This window comes from Callionymus lyra, chromosome 10 (genome assembly GCF_982586985.1).
Source record: "Callionymus lyra chromosome 10, fCalLyr1.hap1.1, whole genome shotgun sequence".
Lineage (NCBI taxonomy): Eukaryota > Metazoa > Chordata > Actinopteri > Syngnathiformes > Callionymidae > Callionymus > Callionymus lyra.
In genome coordinates this window covers 13,468,562-13,487,076 of record NC_141827.1, presented here as the reverse complement: position 1 = coordinate 13,487,076, position 18,515 = coordinate 13,468,562, and the positions used below count along the sequence as shown (strand labels likewise).

Sequence of the window (18,515 nt, the reverse complement as noted above, 5' to 3'; positions counted from 1 at the left end):
AATCTCATGTTGTTTCCTGAAGTCTAATCAGAGAGCAAGAATGTCATTAGTTTTATCATGTATTCATCAGAACAGAAATAGAAACATTAATTAAGCAAGTGAAGACAAAACGCATCATCATTTCAATTATATTTTATGTATAAAAAAACATTTGATGACATCATCTTTCAAACTAAAATCATTCACATCCATCACTGATTCACTGAAAAACATTCAGACTCCAGTATGTACACTTGAGGTTAGAGGAACAAGTGTCCACTCATGTTTGTTCTCGAGAGACGCAGCGAAAGCCAAGATTAGATGCAGAACTGTCGGGCGTGTTCTGACTTCGTGCAGCACAACGGTACCTGTAACAATAAGACTGGAGGAGAAGAAGAGAGGACTGTGACATCAGTGAAGTTCAACACAATAGAGTTTCAGATTAAATAGATTTACAAGAACGCATGAAATAAATGATTATACATAATGGAGTTTTTGAATCAGTGTGTCCTCTGACCCCTCTGGTCAGGGCACCTGTACCAATCCGGTGTTACCGGTTTAAAAACAAAAGGTTCTATTCATTATTACTGACTAAAAGGTATTTCATTTGGAAAAAAAACCCCAGATTTTCAATGAAATAACATTAGCATGTGAAAAGTGAAAATGAAAAAAAAACTTCGGTTTCAAAGTCCTCTTTCCATAAAATGAATGCTCAAACACAAACATGCTCACACATTGGCACAAATTCAAATACACAAACAGCTTAATTATAATTAAATTAATAATTAATAAAATTATTATTTAATTATAGTTTTTTTATGCAGGTCATGCCATTGTATTTTTGTACTTTATCGGAATATCGGTTTGTGAACATAACCCTGACAACTAACCGGTCTGCAGTACATAAAAACCTTCTTTATTTCCTTCTTTAAGTGATCTTCTAGTCTATAATAAAATGAAATTGATTTTCTCCCACACCTTGTGACACATGTACGATCCTCCCTTTTTGACCTTGTCTGCACCTGAAAGAGGACCGTCCTGGAAAGAGATATGGTAACGTTAGAGTCGTAAAGATACGTTTACATTTTAAATAACAATCGAATGCAAGACACTAAGATAATAAAACAAGATAAAACAATTAATAAGAAATCAGACAAATCAATAATGGATAATAGACAGTTCAGTGTGTAACAATGTAATTAAAACGATATAAACAAAAACATTTCAAGAAGTTTGGAAGGTTCTCTTATGATCGTCTCACTGGATTATGTTGCCTTTCTGGAGTATGATGCACAGTCCACCAGTCTGAGGTCCATTCCCACACATTTCCTACGATGTCATACAGGCCATAACCATTCGGAGGAAAAGACTTAACCTACAGTATGAAAAGGAAAAAAAAGTGTTAATGTTAAGAGAGTTGAAAGTTTCTTTTTTAAATCATCCAAAGCCATAAAATGATCCAAAGGATCCAAAAATGGTGTTTTCAAATGACTCCAATGTCTACAGATCATAGAAATTTAATTATTTTTTTCAAGTTAATATATTATTTCATGAAAAAAGTTGGTTAAAACAAAAGGTAAAGAGAAGATAGGAAATTTGAAAACCCAAAAAATGTGTTCTTACAGGCTTAAAGCCCGATAGAGCCGTTTTAATTCTGTATTTAACACTCCAACATATTTCGTTAGAATCACATCAGAAAACAGTGCATATGAAGCTGTTTAATGCAAACATTTTAAACAGCAGATCTGTTGATGTCTTAGTTCTAACCATGATTTTAAGCAATGTGACCACGAGACTATAAGTATTTGAAAAGCGAACGTCATGTGCTTGTTTCTCACCGGTGAAGTTTTGATGTAACCGTCCTCTCCGCTGTTATGGTTCGGGAACTCCCCTTGCCAGAGGTTCGCGTAGTGGAGACCTTTCGGGTTTAACCGATTTCCCCAGGGGTACAGTCTGCATTCAGAGAAAAGAACAAGATTGCACTTTAACTACATTCATGCATTGAAACGATACATCAGTTCAAGGTGCTTCAAATGTGTCAAAACATTTCATTTCAATTTCATTCAAGCCTAAAACTCAACAATCACAAATGAATACAGAAATCTAAATAACAATCAAATAACTTTACCGGTCTCTCAGCCCGCCTCTGCAAGCAAATTCCCATTCTGCCTCGGTGGGAAGTCTCCTCTTGGCCCAGGAACAATAAGCGACAGCATCGGCCCAGGACACGTGAAGGACTGGATGGTTCAGTCTGCTCACAGTTGGTAGAACATTTTGTACTCACGTTCAACAGAAGCACTAAATAACGTGAATTGTCACAGTGAGCAAATATTGAAGGTAAAAATATGAACCCGTTATCTTAGAATCACCTCACCGGTCTGAAATGCTGCTGTCTGGGCCCTCAGGATGTCGCCAGTTTGCTTCTTTGACAGGGAGCCACCAGGGGGCAGCAGCCACCTAAAAACAAAGTCGACAACCACACTAAAAAAAAAAATCCTCGTTTGAAGTGTACTTTTGAAAAATTCAGTTTTTGTCAGAAACATTGCGTGACTGGTAAGTGCATGCTGTTTATTTTGTCTTGCCTGGTTTATAAATATAAAAATGAGGTTATATCGCTTATAACAGTTTACAATGATTTGATTGAATAAAAAAAGGCAATTCAATTACTTTTAGCCTTAATTGCTTATCTTAATAAGCAAAAAGTAACATGGTCTGTATGCCATTACTTGAATTTCTGGAATCCATGTCAATACAAACTCATAGTGAATTTACTATTTTGTGAGTCTGCACTACATTTTCAGAGTAGGGAGAAGTTTTCTAATATGTTACTTGAAAAAGGTTAAAATGGAACGACAACTCTCTCAAGTATACAGTATTCTGTCTTGGCTAATAATCACACAGTTTAATAAAAAGTATGAAAATTACCATAATTATACTCATCACATTAACACACCTGGATAGAAATAAAGGATGACGCATTGAAAGAAATCTACCCTGAGAAACAACCACAAACCTACTATATTTAATTCTAATTCACTGAGAGAGAAAAACAAAACAATAATATAACTCTTCAAATGTTACAATCCACTTCATGGTAAACTACATCAATAGCAAAGGTTCTTTCATTTTAAACTCACATGGCTAAGTACATGTTTTCCTAAATAATTTGTTTTTTTATAAACAAACAAAAAACAATACAATTTTGGATTTAACTCAATGTGAATAAGTATTTTAGATTTGTAAAGCACCTTTTGCAGACCATGGTCGCAAAGCATTTTAAGGACAGAAGTATAAAACATACTTTATAAAAGTTTACAGATATTTGAAAAATACTTCTACACTGTAATGTCAACACAAGACTTGCATTTCAACTAGCTACACCAAATTGTGTAACAGTTTAACTATGATAAAATCCTGCATGATATGTGTAATGTTTGGCTTTGAGGATAGTGTGTGTTTTGGTCCTATACATTACTATGAAATATTTTAAAAAAAATGTAGAATGTAAAAGGTTTTTAAAAATATTTTAAAGTGTAATGCTTTTAAGAAACAAACTTACCACTTGATCAATGCTACTTTTGGTCTTCTCACTCAAAACTCCTTCAAATACAAAAGAGTCTCCAAACTTTTCAGCCTTCACGAAGGAAACATATTATTATTCCAACGTTACATTAAACATTAAAAGTCAACAACAAGCAAACCGAGTAAAATATCCACATTTCTAAATAAACTGCGAATGTTATTTATGTCATGGACAGCGATACCTCAGTCACATAGCCTGTTGAATTCACAAAGCTCTGGAACTGCTGGTTTGAGACCTCCTGTATGTCCATATAGTAGGGGTCCAGGTGGACCAGTCTCTGAGGACCCTCTCCGTCTGCCTGAATGGCTGGGTTGTCAGTGCCCATGAGAAACTCTCCACCAGAAATCAGCACCATCTACAAGCAGTAAAATGACATTAAATTCTTAGATGAGTTAAACATGGAGGTTGGATTTCAACATGCAATTGCATCAGAATGCTCGTTTATTTTGTTATTTAAAAAAAAATGTTAAGCCTAAACCCAAATTCAATACCACAAGCAAAAAAAGCAGTGTATTATTACCTGACTTAAATGAACATTGTCAAAGTCTTTCGAGGATCCATCATTCATTCTTCGTGAGTATTTTTCCGCCGGTGGCTCCAGTGGCACATTTTCGTTCAGACCCTGAGCTCTTTTTAACTTATCGCACCCACAGCTGGACTCATCCGTCACGACCACCGGTTCCGAGCGAGGACCGTCAAAACACAGCACTTTCACAACCGCGATCACGTAAAACAAAGTACAAGAGCGAAGCATGTTTATCATCTAACGCTCGGCGACGTTGTTTACATATTCACTTCCGTGTTGGGTCACGTGTGTGGTCAGCTGGTACAAAATTTAACTATTTTCTGTCTGATTTCCAAATATATAATAATAATTATTTCTACATCATTTAGGATAAGTTCAGTGTCCAAGGTGACTCTCAAATGTATTTGCAGCGTATTTAAAAAAAATTAAAATAAAAACATTTATTTATTTTTTCATCAATTATTATTATTTTATGCGGTGCGTTTCACAAAAAAAGCAGCAATACATCACACTTGAGAGAACTTGGCAGGGATTTCCTTCAGAACCACATTGTGTCTCTCAGGAACCTCGTCTCTCAGAACCCTCATTGGTCCGGCGGCTCCAGAAGAAGTGGCAGCCCGCCAGCGGCTCACTGGACCCGCTCGCTTGACGAAAGCAGTGCCGGAGAAACAGACAAGCGACGAAAGGTTTGTCGAAGAAAAAAAACAAATGGTCGTCGTCACGGAGGGTCGGAGAAGCACCGGAGCGAGCGGGAGGAAAGAAAGAGAAGAAGAAGAAGACGTGATGTTGTCGTAGCTGAACCATCCTGAACACGCCAGTATTTTACCCTGTCGAGGTGAAGTTTGACTCACAACTTTACTCTCTTCGCTCACTTCCCTTTTTTGGTTTATTTAAAAATATTTATAGTTTCTCTATCTCTTGACATGTTTTTGACACACATTTCTTAGTTTCGGGTCATTTGGACACGCTGCTATTTTGACTCGGTTAGCTCGAGTTTCACCGTCATTTTGAGCAGAAAACTGTGAATACAAGTATTGTCAAGTATTACTTCGACCACATGATAAAGTCGACTTTATCTTCTAAACGTTTGTTTGCTACTAAATCTCCCACAAGTTTACCTGTTGCAGGTGCAGTGGGGGTGTTCCCTTCAGATTTTCTACTTAACTTATCTCTGAAAAGTAACCAATAAACTCCTTAAAAACTATAATAAAATGCATATGAAGTGCTTACTTAGTCTACTCTAAACATTGGGATTGTGGCAATACTGACTACTTTAAGAAACATCTTAAGACGTTTTTATTTGTTCAGACATTTCCTTGATTTTCTGGAAACTCCTGTTGTGTTATCAGTTTTATCTTGACATTTAAAGTATATACTTTATTGAATATTGTTTTGATTGTTTAAGTGCTTTGTGACCCTGGTCTGGAAAAGCGATATACAAATAAAAATGACTTACTTACTTACAATTAGTATACATATGTGTTGTCTCTTCAATATATATATATTTTAATTGTTGTCACTACTTGCTTACTATGCAATACTTGCTTATTTTGCAATACTTGCATAGCTTGATGGATCTACTGACTTCCTTAAGAAACATCTTAAGATGTTTTTATTTGTTCAGGCTTTGCCTTGATTTTCTGGAACTCCTGTTGTGTTATCAGTTTTATCTTGACCTTTAAAGTATATACTTTATTGAATATTGTTTAAGCGCTTTCTGACCCTGGTCTGGAAAAGCGCTATACAAATAAAAATTACTTACTTACTTACTTGTCTTACAGGTGTTTTCAAAACATGTCGGATAAGATGTCCAGCTTTCTTCACGTCGGGGACATTTGCTCCCTCTACGCCGAAGGATCCACCAGTGGATTCATCAGCACTTTGGGGTAAGTAGTTACAAATCTGTGCATTGGTCAGCAGCAAGTCAATGGCTGCCCATGTTTTCATCTAAGGGACACTTGTAGGTAGACATGAATGTCCATTAGTTTTGTCCGTCTCTTCCCGTGAACTTCCCCCGTCACATATTGCAGTTGGTCCATATACATTTCACCCCAATGGTTACCACAAGTTACCCACATCATTTCTGCCCTTAATAGCAAACTTTTGTTTCTCATGGCTTTAAATGTGGACCTTACCCCTGAAGCAGGAACAACAGACTCAAAAGAAAACAAATTTAAAAATTAAAACAGTCAAACATTGCTTTATTTGATTTAAGTCATACCTGTAAAATACACTTGAGGTTGATGAAATACCATAGTATTGGAGTCTTTGCCTCATCAATTTAAATGTATCATAAATGGATCGTTTCGGCAGTAAAAAGTGGTAAAGATGAACAGCTCGCCTAATTGTATTACTAATACAAAAGAATTTAAGTGAACATTGACACAGATTGAAATCAAACTGTGTTAAATGAACTTTATTTTCATCTCTATTTGACTAACTGTTGGTAAGTTGGACAATACAAATGTTTATAGTTTGTGTATGAATGAGCCAGTTAAGGCAGTTTCTGCTCATTGTGAGGATATCATTTTTCAGCCAATGGTATTCAATGGCACTCAATGAGAAAGCTGGTGAATAAGGTATAGTATAGGTATAGGTGTATGAATAATGGTAGTTCTTGAAACAAATCTTGCCTACAAAAATGCTGAATGCCTAAAAACAATGTCGTGCAGTAAAAACAGAAAATAAGATTGAGAAAAGAAAAACAAAATTAAACATTAAAGTTTGTTACAAACGATTATGCAGAACTTTGAATATGTCAGAATGGTCCATAAAATAATAAAAAAAAGCTTTCAAAGGGAACCGCTAACACTACATGGACATGTTTTAAGTTGCTGAGTAAGGTGCAAAACTATGAACAATAAATTAATTAAAGTTTCCTTTAGATGTGCACATGTTTTGTATACAGTACAGGCTGAAAGGTTTGGACACACCCTTTCATTCAATGTGTTTTCTTTATTGTTGATGTCTTTTTAGATTGTAGATTGTCACTGAAGGCATTCAAACTATGTATGAATATGTATGGAAATATTACTCGACGAACAAATTTGAAATAAATGAAAACATCGTCTTATAGTGTAATTTTTAAAGTAGCCATTTTTTTTTCTAATTAATGCTTTGCAGACTTTAAGTTATTTTTGATGAATACAATAAAGGGTCGCCTGACTTGGTTTTTCACTTTACAGGTGTTTCCTGTCTGGGTTACCTTGTGGAATTTCGTGACTTTTTAATGGAGTTAGGGCCATCAGTTGAGTTGTCAGATAAGCTAAGAGAAACTTTAAAGACACAAAGGTCAGACAAAAAGAAAAATTGCAAAAACTTGGGCCTGATAGGTGTGTCTAAACATTTGGCCCGGACTGTGTCTTCTGTGATGTTTATAATGTTTTTAAATACCCAATTATCTGTTGAGAGAAGATACAAAAAAATCAAGAAGATTTAAAAAATATATATAATTGATTAATTAATCTTAAGTTTCTGACATGAAAAACGTTGGACGTTTCTTCCATACAAACCAGATAAAAAACTTTTTTCACTGTTCAGCTCAGTCTATTTATATATTAATTAAAAACTTTTCAATAGATTATCTCTTTTTTCCTGTTTTCATCTATAATTCAAATCATTATTAAATTCATAATCATAAGGCCACTGGCATTCTATATATGGGATAAAAAAAAAAAGCTTAAACAATAATTTAAGTGAGTGTAAAATTCCTCTTATCAGGAATCTTTTTTGTTCTTGAACATGACCTTGTTTTTGACATTCATTTACAATAGCGTATAAGTTGAGGCTATTCTAGAGGTTATTATTATACCACTGAACAAAGTGGTGAAAAGTAGTGGGAGGCTTCTGAAGTGGTGCTCTGGTCATGACTGACCTCATCACAGATAGTGCTGGGAGGAAAGGAAGTATAGATATGTGCTCTTAGCCATGGAGAGTTTATGTAAACCCCCTAATGTTTATGTCATTAATGGAAATAGTCGCACATACAGAATAGTTGTATGTATGAAGAAACGCCTTTAACAACCGCTTGTGAAATGTAATGTATAATTCTCCTCAAATATCAATTTAAACTGGGGGTGATTCAAAGAAACTTGACTCCCAGCATTCCTACAGCATCAGAACACCCCTAACTCTGAACAACGGCAAGCAATTGTGGTCTCTCCAGCGTTCCAACGCTTCCCACGTCCACACAAACACATTCACTCACAACAGTCGTGACACTTCTGGCCCGGAGCTCTGTTCTCCACTCACCACCAATTCTGCAACATTCTCCAGATCATCTGCCCCAAGAGAGGGGAAAAAAAAAAAAAAAAAGTCATGCAAACACACCAAGTATCTGCATGAGTTCATAACGGATTATTCGATTTTTGGACCGTTGATTAATATTTGTTTTTCATAATCTTGCAATATATAGACATACATTATATTAAATGTATGTCTATATTTTAGTAATAACTTAAGTGTCAGATTGTACTTGTTTTTCACTTTAGAATTATTTTACTAATTTATTTAAGCCAAGATGATGTTTTATTCTTTTTACCATTACTTGACTAATCAATAAAATAATCGACAGAATACTTGAATACTAAAATGATCGATGTCTGAAGCTACAAATTAATCAAAAACTTTAGAATTTAAAATTAAAAATTAAATGGTCCTTCACTCCTCTCTAAAATAGATGTTCGGGTCAAGTCTTAGTAAGAAAGATATGGGAGCTAAATTAATGCGTGGTTAAATATTTGACTATTACATCACTATTAGTCATTACAGATAGAGTTTAGAGGGTTAAGCTACCAAAAGTCCTGCATAACTTTGTGTTATTTTTTTCTATGTTGATGTCACAACTATATATATATATATATATATACACACACATACTTTTTATTTGCTCTAATCAGATTAGATAGCTGTGTTTGAAATGTTTTAATTAATAAACGACTGTATTTATACCCGCAGCTTGGTGGATGACAGGTGTGTCGTGCAGCCGGATGCAGGGGATCTCAACAACCCTCCGAAAAAGTTCAGAGGTAAGCCAGTAAATCTGTCTTTTTTTTGAAGCGGCGGCTCCACCAGAGAAGCCATTGAATCTGTAAAGCCTTGTTTTTTTTCTTTGGTGACCGCCGCTCTGTATCTGCTGACTTCAAACAGGGATTCCTTTGACAATCTTAATTGCCTGCATTTGTGTACGAACACATGTTGAATATATTCATGCGAGCGTGTGTGAGAGAAGGGTCACGAAAGACGAAAGATCGACTTTGAGAAAATGAGCGCAGTGGAAAGCAGATTTCTAAACAAACGCCTGGAGATGACTCTGGTTATTTTTAGGTCTTGTACAGGAAGTAGAACTCATGACCCTCGGTTTTCTGGCCAGGGGGTTCGGTGTCTTGGGAGCAGACTGGCTCAACACTGTGAAAACAGACATTTTTGTTTATGCTTATGTGACCGAAGTATGTTCCCTTAACATTTGTTTAGATTTTGATCGAGAAAAGATAGACGACAACCAAACAACTTTTTGTCAGACTTAAAAATTAGCTTAAAAATGAAATGAATAAAACAAGAACTGGGTGATAAAGCAATAACTATGTATAATATTTGAAATTGCTGTTTCTTGATATACAGAAGTGACATGGTAATGGAGACTCGTGAGACTTGTGTGTATTCGAGTAAAAGATGAGAGAAACTTGAGAGTTTTTTCAGACTTCAACTTGCAAAATCCTTTCTACAATAACAGGATAATACAGATGCGACAAAAACCACCAATTTTGTTGTGATTCTTTGTCTGTTCTTTTGTATATATTTTAAATATACCTGATGAATGCATCTGATTCAGCTGTATACTATGTTACGTTCAACCTCTTCTCTCGAGAAAGAGAGTCCTGAGATTGTGATAATAATTATTATTAATATCTAACCAATGTCTAAGAAGTTTGGGCAAAAGCACTAAAACCACAACAACGTGATTTTATTTCATCATACAGAACCTTTAACTGACTTGGGCTTCATGAACATTTCTTGGTGTGATGATTCAATGACTTATTTGACAGCCAGAATACAACAAAAGAATACTGAAATCAGAGTTTTCGTCAAATACTCGCAGCAATGTATTTTTGTTGACCCATCTTAACCTGTCAAATGACATCCAACTAGATAGTTCCCGTCTCCAGTATGTTCACTCATATCACATGTTCTCTATGAGCATCTGGTGAGAGAGCATTCCTCACTGGTTCACTGTGTATTTGGGATGCACTCCCAGGAGAAGACGGGAGATTGTTAAGAGACGGGAAAGCTTTGATCTCAGGAGTGTGTACATAAGTTATCTCTTCACTAAGGCCTCCAGTGTCCCATGACAGGTTGTGTGTCCTCTAAAAGAAACCCATCTCTATGATTTATTCTTGCACACTGATATTTCTGTGCATGCTAAGTACTATAAGAGGAGATAAATTCTCTCTGTATTCTCTTGTGTGGTTTTGGTTGATCGTTGCATAGGCAGTGTTCAACCGTGTTCAACTGCTTTTATTTGACTTTCAGCCCAATATTTCGTGGCTTATGTTGCTTTCATTTGTGCTACTTGGTGACTTGGTAAAGGAAAAAATAATTTAATTTAAATATTTGCAATAGTGACTGCGTGATCGGCACAAACTGGGTACAGTTATGTTTGTCCGTTGCTGTTCCTGAGCAAATCATTAAAACGATGTTTACAGAATTATTTTTCTCATTCAGCGCATGTCATTTCAAGTGTCTGTGAGAAATACTCTCTGTTGATCATGACGGGTTCCTTCTAAATTAATTTCTTGAAAATAAGTTACTTGTAAGGCAAATTATAGTTTTTAAAACGGAGTGGTACAAATTATTCATTTTGTTTGGAATAAGTGTGACCTCAAGCCTCATCAAACGTGAAGAAACGGCTCATTCAAAGACCAATTTAAAAACTTCATGGATAGATTTGTCATTGAAAGAGCAACAAGGAATAAACATTAATCATAATGCTGAGGTGAGGGGAAAAATAAGAGACCTCATTAATGCGAACTGTTTTCTATATGACAACGCAACCTCTCTCTCAGGTGTAGAAGCAGTTTCATTTTTTCCTGTGAAAGATAGGTGAGTTGGACATTTTTAAAAGCCCACTGCTTGTTTCTGGTTTGTCTATATAATGTTTATATAAACATTACAAATGTTTTGTTAAATTGTGAACCAACGTAAATTGCTGCCAAATGTCCAAACTGAAAAAGTTAAAACAAACTGGTGTTTCCAGAAATCTAAAATTATAATTTCTCTTTTCATTTTGATAGATTACTAATTAATTAATCTCTAAATTTAGGAAAATTATGTCACAACATGATCTGGAGTTTATAATCCATTCGATTGTGTCTTCAAGTTTAGACTATTGTAACATTTAATTTTGTGTCCAAGCAATAAGGAGCTGTCTTGCCTGCAGTTAATACAAAACTCTTAAACTCTTCACTGGTTCCCAGTTTCTTTCAGGATCAATCTAAAAATTCTGGTTCTTACTCTCAAAACTATTCATGGTCTCCTCCTTACATCAGTGATCTGATCCAGCCTTACGCCCCAACTCGGGCTCTGAGGTCTGTGGATCAGAATCTACTGATGGTTCCTGAACACGCTTCAGGACCAGAGGAGAGAAATCCTTCCAGACTGTTGCTCCTAAGCTTTGGAACGACCTTCCTCTCCCTCTGCATTTCACCAACTTAACTTTATTGTTTAACCTTATTTATTTATTTCTATCTCATTGTGTTAAAATCCATCCTTTATTTATATTTAATTGTATCTTTCCTTATCACAAAATGAAACCACTTACTCTAAAGTAAATTGATGTTTTTAAAAATGTGATTCATTGCCTCACGAATCATTGAACACACTGTGACAGAACTTGCTGCGTCCTTAGGCAAATCAAAAATATTATCTTTTTTTCGTACACGACTCTCTAGACTCACATGCTGCACAGCTCTGCCTCTCCTGAAAAAGAATGGAGGAATTCTTAAACCAACAGAATGACAGACAGAGGGAAAATATGCATTAGAACTATACATATTAGGGTAAAACAAACCCTATTGTCATGCACCACATGATTCCATTATGTTATAATTTAATAATATAATCCAACCCCCCATTTCAATACATTCGGCATTCTTTTGTAATCCCATTTTAAACTTAATGCACATGTTCATAATTCAGTTTATTCAGGACGGATCTATAAAAGCTACTTTTTGGTTCCTGGCACCTACAGGACAAGTGTGCTCTAAGTGGCTGTGGTGACTCTGTGGTTTGGTCAGCTGGCAATGATCAACAAGCCTTTGTGTCATCGTAAGAGCCTCTTGATGTGGAGCAACAGGCAGATGGAGCTGCAGATGGATACAAGTGGGTGAGACGGAGCAAGACCACTTGCACCTACTCACAATGGGTACAAAGAATATGTGTGTAGGATATGCACTGAACATTGCCAACGACTTTATCTTTGTAGGAAAAGTACTATCATTAGACCTTCACAAGAAGATGACTCAACTGCCGTATTGTTATTCACTCATGGAGCCATAGAGAACTCAGAACCAGACTGTCCAAGTCCACTGGGTCTCATTTTGTCACTGCTAAAGTATTCTCAACATTTCCTCCCAATGTAAACACTGGCCGACTTCACTCATGCACTCTTCAAATGACATATTAAGATCGTGGTCACAACTAGTGGCCACTGGTCTGTCCAACAATGGTTTAAGTCTATAATCCAGTTTATGTTTGGAATGCCTAACCTTATGATACGTTAATTTTAACATCATTATGTTGTATCTGTGGTTAAAATGGCTTGTTTACTATTTCGAAAAAATATTCAAATTATTATTATTTTTTTCTTGATGGTCACATTGTGAGTCCCAAAGCCAGACCACTTGGGATCCACTTGTAAAGAGACCTTTTTTCTGTTTTTTATTTTGTGTTGACCCTTTTTATTTGTGCTTTCTCTTCATTTTCTTGGGGCTGCTTTTTTTTCTCTCTGTTACCTTCTTTTTTAAAGCATGTATTTTAACTGTTTAAAGTTTTGATTGTTCAAGCGCTTTGTGACCCTGGTCTAAGAAATGCGCGTAACAAATATTTACTTACTTAATTTGTGTAAAAACATGATTTATTTTTGTTCAATAACATACAACTGAGATGTAGTGTATGTCAAGCATACATACATATACATATTTTGTTTTAGACCATTTTGTTGTTCGAGGCTGTGTGGTCTAAAGGATCATAACGTTTATGGACTTAATGAAGATGTGTTCACTCTCAGTTCTTTTTTCAATAAATGGCTTGAAATAGATTATTTATTCACTTTATTATATCCGATCCATTGATTCATTGAACTTTAAAAGGATTGTTAGTTGCAGTTAATCAAATATACTGCCATTGGGTTGCAAGCTAGCAAGGGTTTGTTGGTTGAATAAAAAAAAAAACATATTTTCTTTTACTTGATCTGGACAAGGATCTTCACTATCTTGGTAAGGTTTTGTAAATGGCTTGTAAAAATGTCCTAGTTATTTATTATGCGAGTGTTGATAACTCCCCTGTGCACTGGACCCATCAGTTCACTCCGTGCCTCTGAATTTACTGGGTTTTTTTTTTTTCTCCCAACATATTTGCTGGACGTCAGGCAAACCTTCTCTGCCTGGTGGTTAAAGGATCTAGATTGTTTCTTCTACTTTTTTTTTTAACCACTCTTATGAAATCATCTGCACTAAAACAAACCCACAATAGATCTCCTGATCTGCGGTTATACTCTAAGTCTCAAATTCTTTTACTATTTTTCTTGTGTCTCTTTGCTCCATTCCTTGTCTGAAATCCTGTTAAACGCACCAAAAATATCAGTTTACGAGTGAGTGAAGAGGGCTTCAGCTCTCGGATCAGTTCAAAAGAGCTATCCTGACAGATGAAGTAGAAAATTTAAAGGGGAATTAGAGGGAGTCTCCACCCTTTTCGTTCTCCCTTGCACATCTTACTCCCTCGCTCGCTGCTGACCTTATTTGGTCATGTAATCACAGGAGAGGGAGAGGAGGAAAATAAAGTCTGTGTCCCAGATCTCTCTTTGTACTTCTTGTACTGCGAGGAAAAACATTAAAACCTAATTTCAATCATGGACGTAACTTTCGAATTGTGTTGTTTGTATGTCATTGTACAGAAGAGGAAGTTGAGCTGGGAAGAAGGAACTGTTGTGTTTTTTTTATGTGTAACTGTCAGATATGATTTTAGTCTGTGAACAACATGTTACATATGTGGGTTTAGCACATTCCTGTTTTCGAGAGTTTGTTTCACGGTCAAATCTTTCAAAAATATCATTATACTATATTATTTATAGTTTTAAAGACCTAAACACACACAGTCTAACCGTCTTTCTTTTGCCTGATCATCCTGTAGAACTAGTTTGTGTCTTTGCTGATAATAATCATCTTTAATCAAATCACCTGTTTGCATGTTTTTTAAAGTACTGGTTTCGTACGGGTATTGGATGAAGTCTGTATGATCCCTCAAAGGATTGCAGTTGCTGATGTTGCATTAAGAGCAACATAAACGTGTCTATATTTATACTAATGGAACTAATGGATACAAACGAGCAGAAAAAAGTTTGACATGTTGATTTGATTCGTATATGAGTGGTTTTAACAAATTTAAACAAATGTTTTGAGGCTGAAATTGATTTTTTTGTTTGTAAAATGTATCTTATTTATTTTCATTTCAGTGTTAATGCAAATGTCAATTATTTATCACATGGCTAAAATGTAAATCAAAGTGATCAGCTTACAATGGGCAATCATGACTCTTTCTTTTCTGCAGACTGTCTCTTCCGGCTTTGTCCTATGAACCGATACTCGGCTCAGAAACAGTTTTGGAAAGCAGCGAAGCCTGGAGGAAACACCGACACGGTGCTGCTTAACAAGCTGCATGTAAGTGACAACGTGTTGACCCCCTGGTGTCTCCACATTGTTGTGGCTACACAGTCGCCTGTTCACATGTTGATGAAAACCCATGAAACTGAACGCAGATTACTTTTCAACAGCAGTATTCAGAGTATTTTCTCTTTCAAGACAAAACTATTTAAAGCCATCCGACCACACACATTTCTGGATTTTACTTTCCACGACTCCAGACTCTTCTTTTTTCTTTTTTTTTTTCAGAGATGTAAATGATTCCTATTGACACATGGCCACTGTGGCCCTTTGATTGAAGCTATGCGACCCCTATGAGGTCACTGCAGAAAACTGACCAGAAACTGTTTCATTAAACTGAGAAAAATCTCTAAACTTAGGAAAATGATGTCGCAACATGATCTGGAGATTATAATCCATGCGTTTTTATCTTCTCGTTTGAACTATTTTAACAGTTTATTATGTGTCTAAACAAGAACGACTTGTCTCGTCCGCAGTTGATACAAAACTCTGCAGCGAGAATTCTGACCTGCTCTAGTAGAAGAACTCACATTTCTCCGATCCTTAAAACTCTTCACTGGCTGCCAGTTTCTTTCAGCTTCAATTTTAAAATTCTGGTTCTTACTTTCAGATCTATTCATGGTCAGACTCCTCCTTACATCAGTGATCTGATCCAGCCTTACACCCCAGCTCGGGCTCTGAGGTCTGTGGATCAGAATCTACTGATGATTCCTCGCACACGGTTCAGAACCAGAGGAGAGAAAGCTCCTAAGCTTTGGAATGATCTTCCTCTCTCTTTGCGCTTGACATCTTAAGACATTCTTATTATTTGTGCAGGCTTTTCCCTGATTTTCTGGGACTCCTGTGTTTGTCTTATGTGTCTTGACCTTTTAAAGTATATATTTTATCGGTCTACTGTTTTTGATTGTTAAAGCGTTTTGTCAACATGGTCTAAGAAATGCGCTTTACAAATAACCTTTACTTACAGTAAAACTACTGATCATATTAAAGTGTTTCTAACTTCTAACAAGTTGTATTTGGAGTTTAACTAGTGACGGATATTATAAAAAGTTTTTGGGACACAATATCTCTCTGTCTTTCAGCATGCAGCTGATTTGGAAAAGAAGCAAAATGACTCTGAAAACAAAAAGCTGCTTGGAACGGTGACACAATACGGAAATGTCATTCAGGTTTGTTTCCCTCTGTCGTTGGTTCACTCGTCTACTTGTACAGTCAAAGTAGTTTTTGTCTAAGACACATTGCAATGATTTTTTTTTAAAATATGAATGATCTTACGTCTATATACACGTCAACAGAATTTGATCAAAAAGTATCCATGTATATACATATGTCACGTTTAGGTTTTTCTTGCATTATTTCTCGTCAGCTCCTGCATCTGAAGAGCAACAAATATCTGACTGTAAACAAGCGTCTGCCGGCTCTGTTGGAGAAGAACGCGATGAGGGTGATGTTGGACACAGCCGGAAATGAAGGTTCCTGGTTCTACATCCAGCCCTTCTACAAACTCCGTTCCATTGGGGACAGTGTATGGCAATTTGTTTAGTTTTTATTTTCTAGTTTCTGTGTATAAAAGTAGAACAATTTTTCTATTTTTTTTTCTGATAAGATAAGATAATAAAGTTTTGGGCCCCCACAACATCCAAGGCCTTTAGAAACTTTGGGTAAATATTATCCACCCCCTGAGTCCCTGAGAGTTTTTTTGTACTACCTCAGTAACCTAAGCCATAGAGATGGAGGACCCCACGTCCAAATGTACTGACCCTTCTTACTCTTTGGAAGGCATGATGGTAGTGAGTAGTTCATCACCAGTGTATAACAATACAATGAAGAATTCATCTGAAAGGCAGAATTCTTAGAACCTTTTCATGTCCAGGTACAACTTTACATAAACAAAAATATAAAGTGATTTATGTAATTTAGTTCCTTCTAGATATGATCTAAAATATGTCAAATATATTTTAGAGGCACATTTTTATTGAACCCAACTTTTTTAGAGAGGGCTTTTGTGGACTAAAACCAATGTAAATCCTGAATTTCCTACCATGGTTTTGGTTCAGGGCAAAACTGCTTCTATGAACTTCAAACTCCAGTGAAGACATGACAATATTTCCTTGTTTTCACCTGAGCACAAAGATGCTTTTGAAACGTTGACTAGTGCCCAGGAGTACTGGGCGTGAGTAGCTGTTACATTTGGCTGAGGCTTCGGACAAGATCCTGACTTGGGCAGTGGATTTTCGTTTGGATTCAATCAATAGACTGCTATGACTTATTTTCAAGTATATAGATTATTTTTTATAATTTAATTAAAATAGTTAATGCAGAGTTGCCTGCTTGGCTAATTTCTGTACGCTTGTCAGCTTTCTTCATGATTCCCCTTAATCCTGCTCCCGTTATCACGGCTGCCTCGGTTACCCTTGTTGGAAAAGCTGAGGACTTCTTTTGATCTTGTTTGCCTCTCTGATGTGTGTGTGTGTGTGTGTGTGTGATGGCAGGTGGTGATCGGTGACAAAGTGGTCCTGAATCCAGTGAATGCTGGTCAGCCGCTCCACGCCAGCACACATCAGCTGGTGGACAATCCAGGCTGCAACGAGGTTGGTTTTTCCTCAACGTCATCCAACAGAAATAAATGTGGACTCTATAATATCTGCTCATGAAGATGCTGTGTTCAGTGTTGAATAATAATGTTGAGTTATCTTTGCAGGACAGTTGATAAGATTTACAGGTGTTAGCCAGAATTTTTTTTAATGAGTGCCTGTAGATGCGTTTTATATCAAAATGAGAACCTGTGTTTTTCTAGGTGAACTCTGTCAACTGCAACACCAGCTGGAAGATCGTCTTGTTCATGAAATGGAGCGACAACCAGGAGATCGTCCTTAAAGGGGTTTGTATTTCTAAAAAGGAATGTAAACAAACAAAAAGTTTATCTTCTGCATTTAGAGCCAGTGATTTTTGATGATTTCCTATTTTGGTCTAAATGTATCTTGTTTTCTGCTGTGCCTGGCCTTGGCTGCCAAAGTGGCATTAAATACTGCTTCTGTTAACATACTATACTCTATGAGTTGGACTGTATTTATGTGACCCTCGTGAGGTCAGAGTTTAACTAATACTGCAATGATTTAATCTGAAAATAAAATTTAATTTAAACTTTATTTTTATGCCTCTAATCAGAAATGGACCAGTGATGGATAATGAAAATATTTGTTATAATAGTTTTTGTTTAATGATGTTTTTTCATTTTTTTTGTTTGTTTGTTCCAATTGCCATTTTTATCAGGTTGCGTCCTTTGGAATATATCTATACAATGAAATGACGAATGACCAAATAAGGTTGTTTTTTTCATCGTGTTAGGATGTAATTACACTTTTTTACAATTTAACTTGTACCCCTTTTTTTTACATTTTGTCCATGAGTTAAAGTATTATTCTACATTTTTCTGATCATGTTAAGGATTTTTTTCTTGGTCCCGTCTCACTTTTGTCTTTACATTCTCAAA

General features: G+C 36.0%; 2 protein-coding genes across 6 annotated transcripts in view; one reads left to right on the top strand and one right to left on the bottom strand.

The window, feature by feature from the left end:
* Positions 1-117: 117 nt before the first annotated feature.
* On the bottom strand, positions 118-4,572 carry sumf1 (sulfatase modifying factor 1). The gene is made up of 9 exons (XM_087800306.1): positions 4,083-4,572; positions 3,744-3,917; positions 3,539-3,613; positions 2,354-2,436; positions 2,108-2,230; positions 1,818-1,932; positions 1,241-1,354; positions 958-1,017; positions 118-361 (listed from the first exon to the last, which is right to left on the bottom strand). The coding sequence occupies exons 1-9, from the start codon at positions 4,323-4,325 to the stop codon at positions 260-262; spliced, it is 1,089 nt and encodes a 362-aa protein (XP_087656432.1). The 5' UTR covers positions 4,326-4,572; the 3' UTR covers positions 118-259.
* Positions 4,573-4,775: 203 nt separating this feature from the next.
* Positions 4,776-18,515, top strand: part of LOC148070429 (inositol 1,4,5-trisphosphate-gated calcium channel ITPR1) — a 52,141-nt gene continuing 38,401 nt past the window's right edge. For 3 of the 5 annotated variants that reach the window (XM_087800302.1, XM_087800301.1, XM_087800300.1), the window contains exons 1-8: positions 4,783-4,923; positions 5,870-5,974; positions 9,045-9,115; positions 14,910-15,019; positions 16,105-16,191; positions 16,389-16,547; positions 17,515-17,613; positions 17,820-17,903. In XM_087800302.1, the coding sequence (XP_087656428.1) occupies positions 5,883-5,974; positions 9,045-9,115; positions 14,910-15,019; positions 16,105-16,191; positions 16,389-16,547; positions 17,515-17,613; positions 17,820-17,903 (702 nt within the window). In that variant the 5' untranslated portion in view covers positions 4,783-4,923; positions 5,870-5,882. Of the gene's footprint in view, positions 4,924-5,869; positions 5,975-9,044; positions 9,116-14,909; positions 15,020-16,104; positions 16,192-16,388; positions 16,548-17,514; positions 17,614-17,819; positions 17,904-18,515 lie in introns of all 5 variants that reach the window. The other 2 variants (XM_087800303.1, XM_087800299.1) reach the window with 2 other exon arrangements.

Bases quoted from the DNA above. Each gene is read 5' to 3' on its own strand.
- sumf1 (XM_087800306.1), bottom strand. From the start codon at position 4,325: ATGATAAACATGCTTCGCTCTTGTACTTTGTTTTACGTGATCGCGGTT. The intron at 3,918-4,082 runs GTAATAATACAC...TACTGCTTGTAG, and splicing joins ACAATGTTCATTTAAGTCAG to ATGGTGCTGATTTCTGGTGG. The intron at 1,018-1,240 runs GTGAGACGATCA...ATCTCTTTCCAG, and splicing joins CAGAAAGGCAACATAATCCA to GACGGTCCTCTTTCAGGTGC.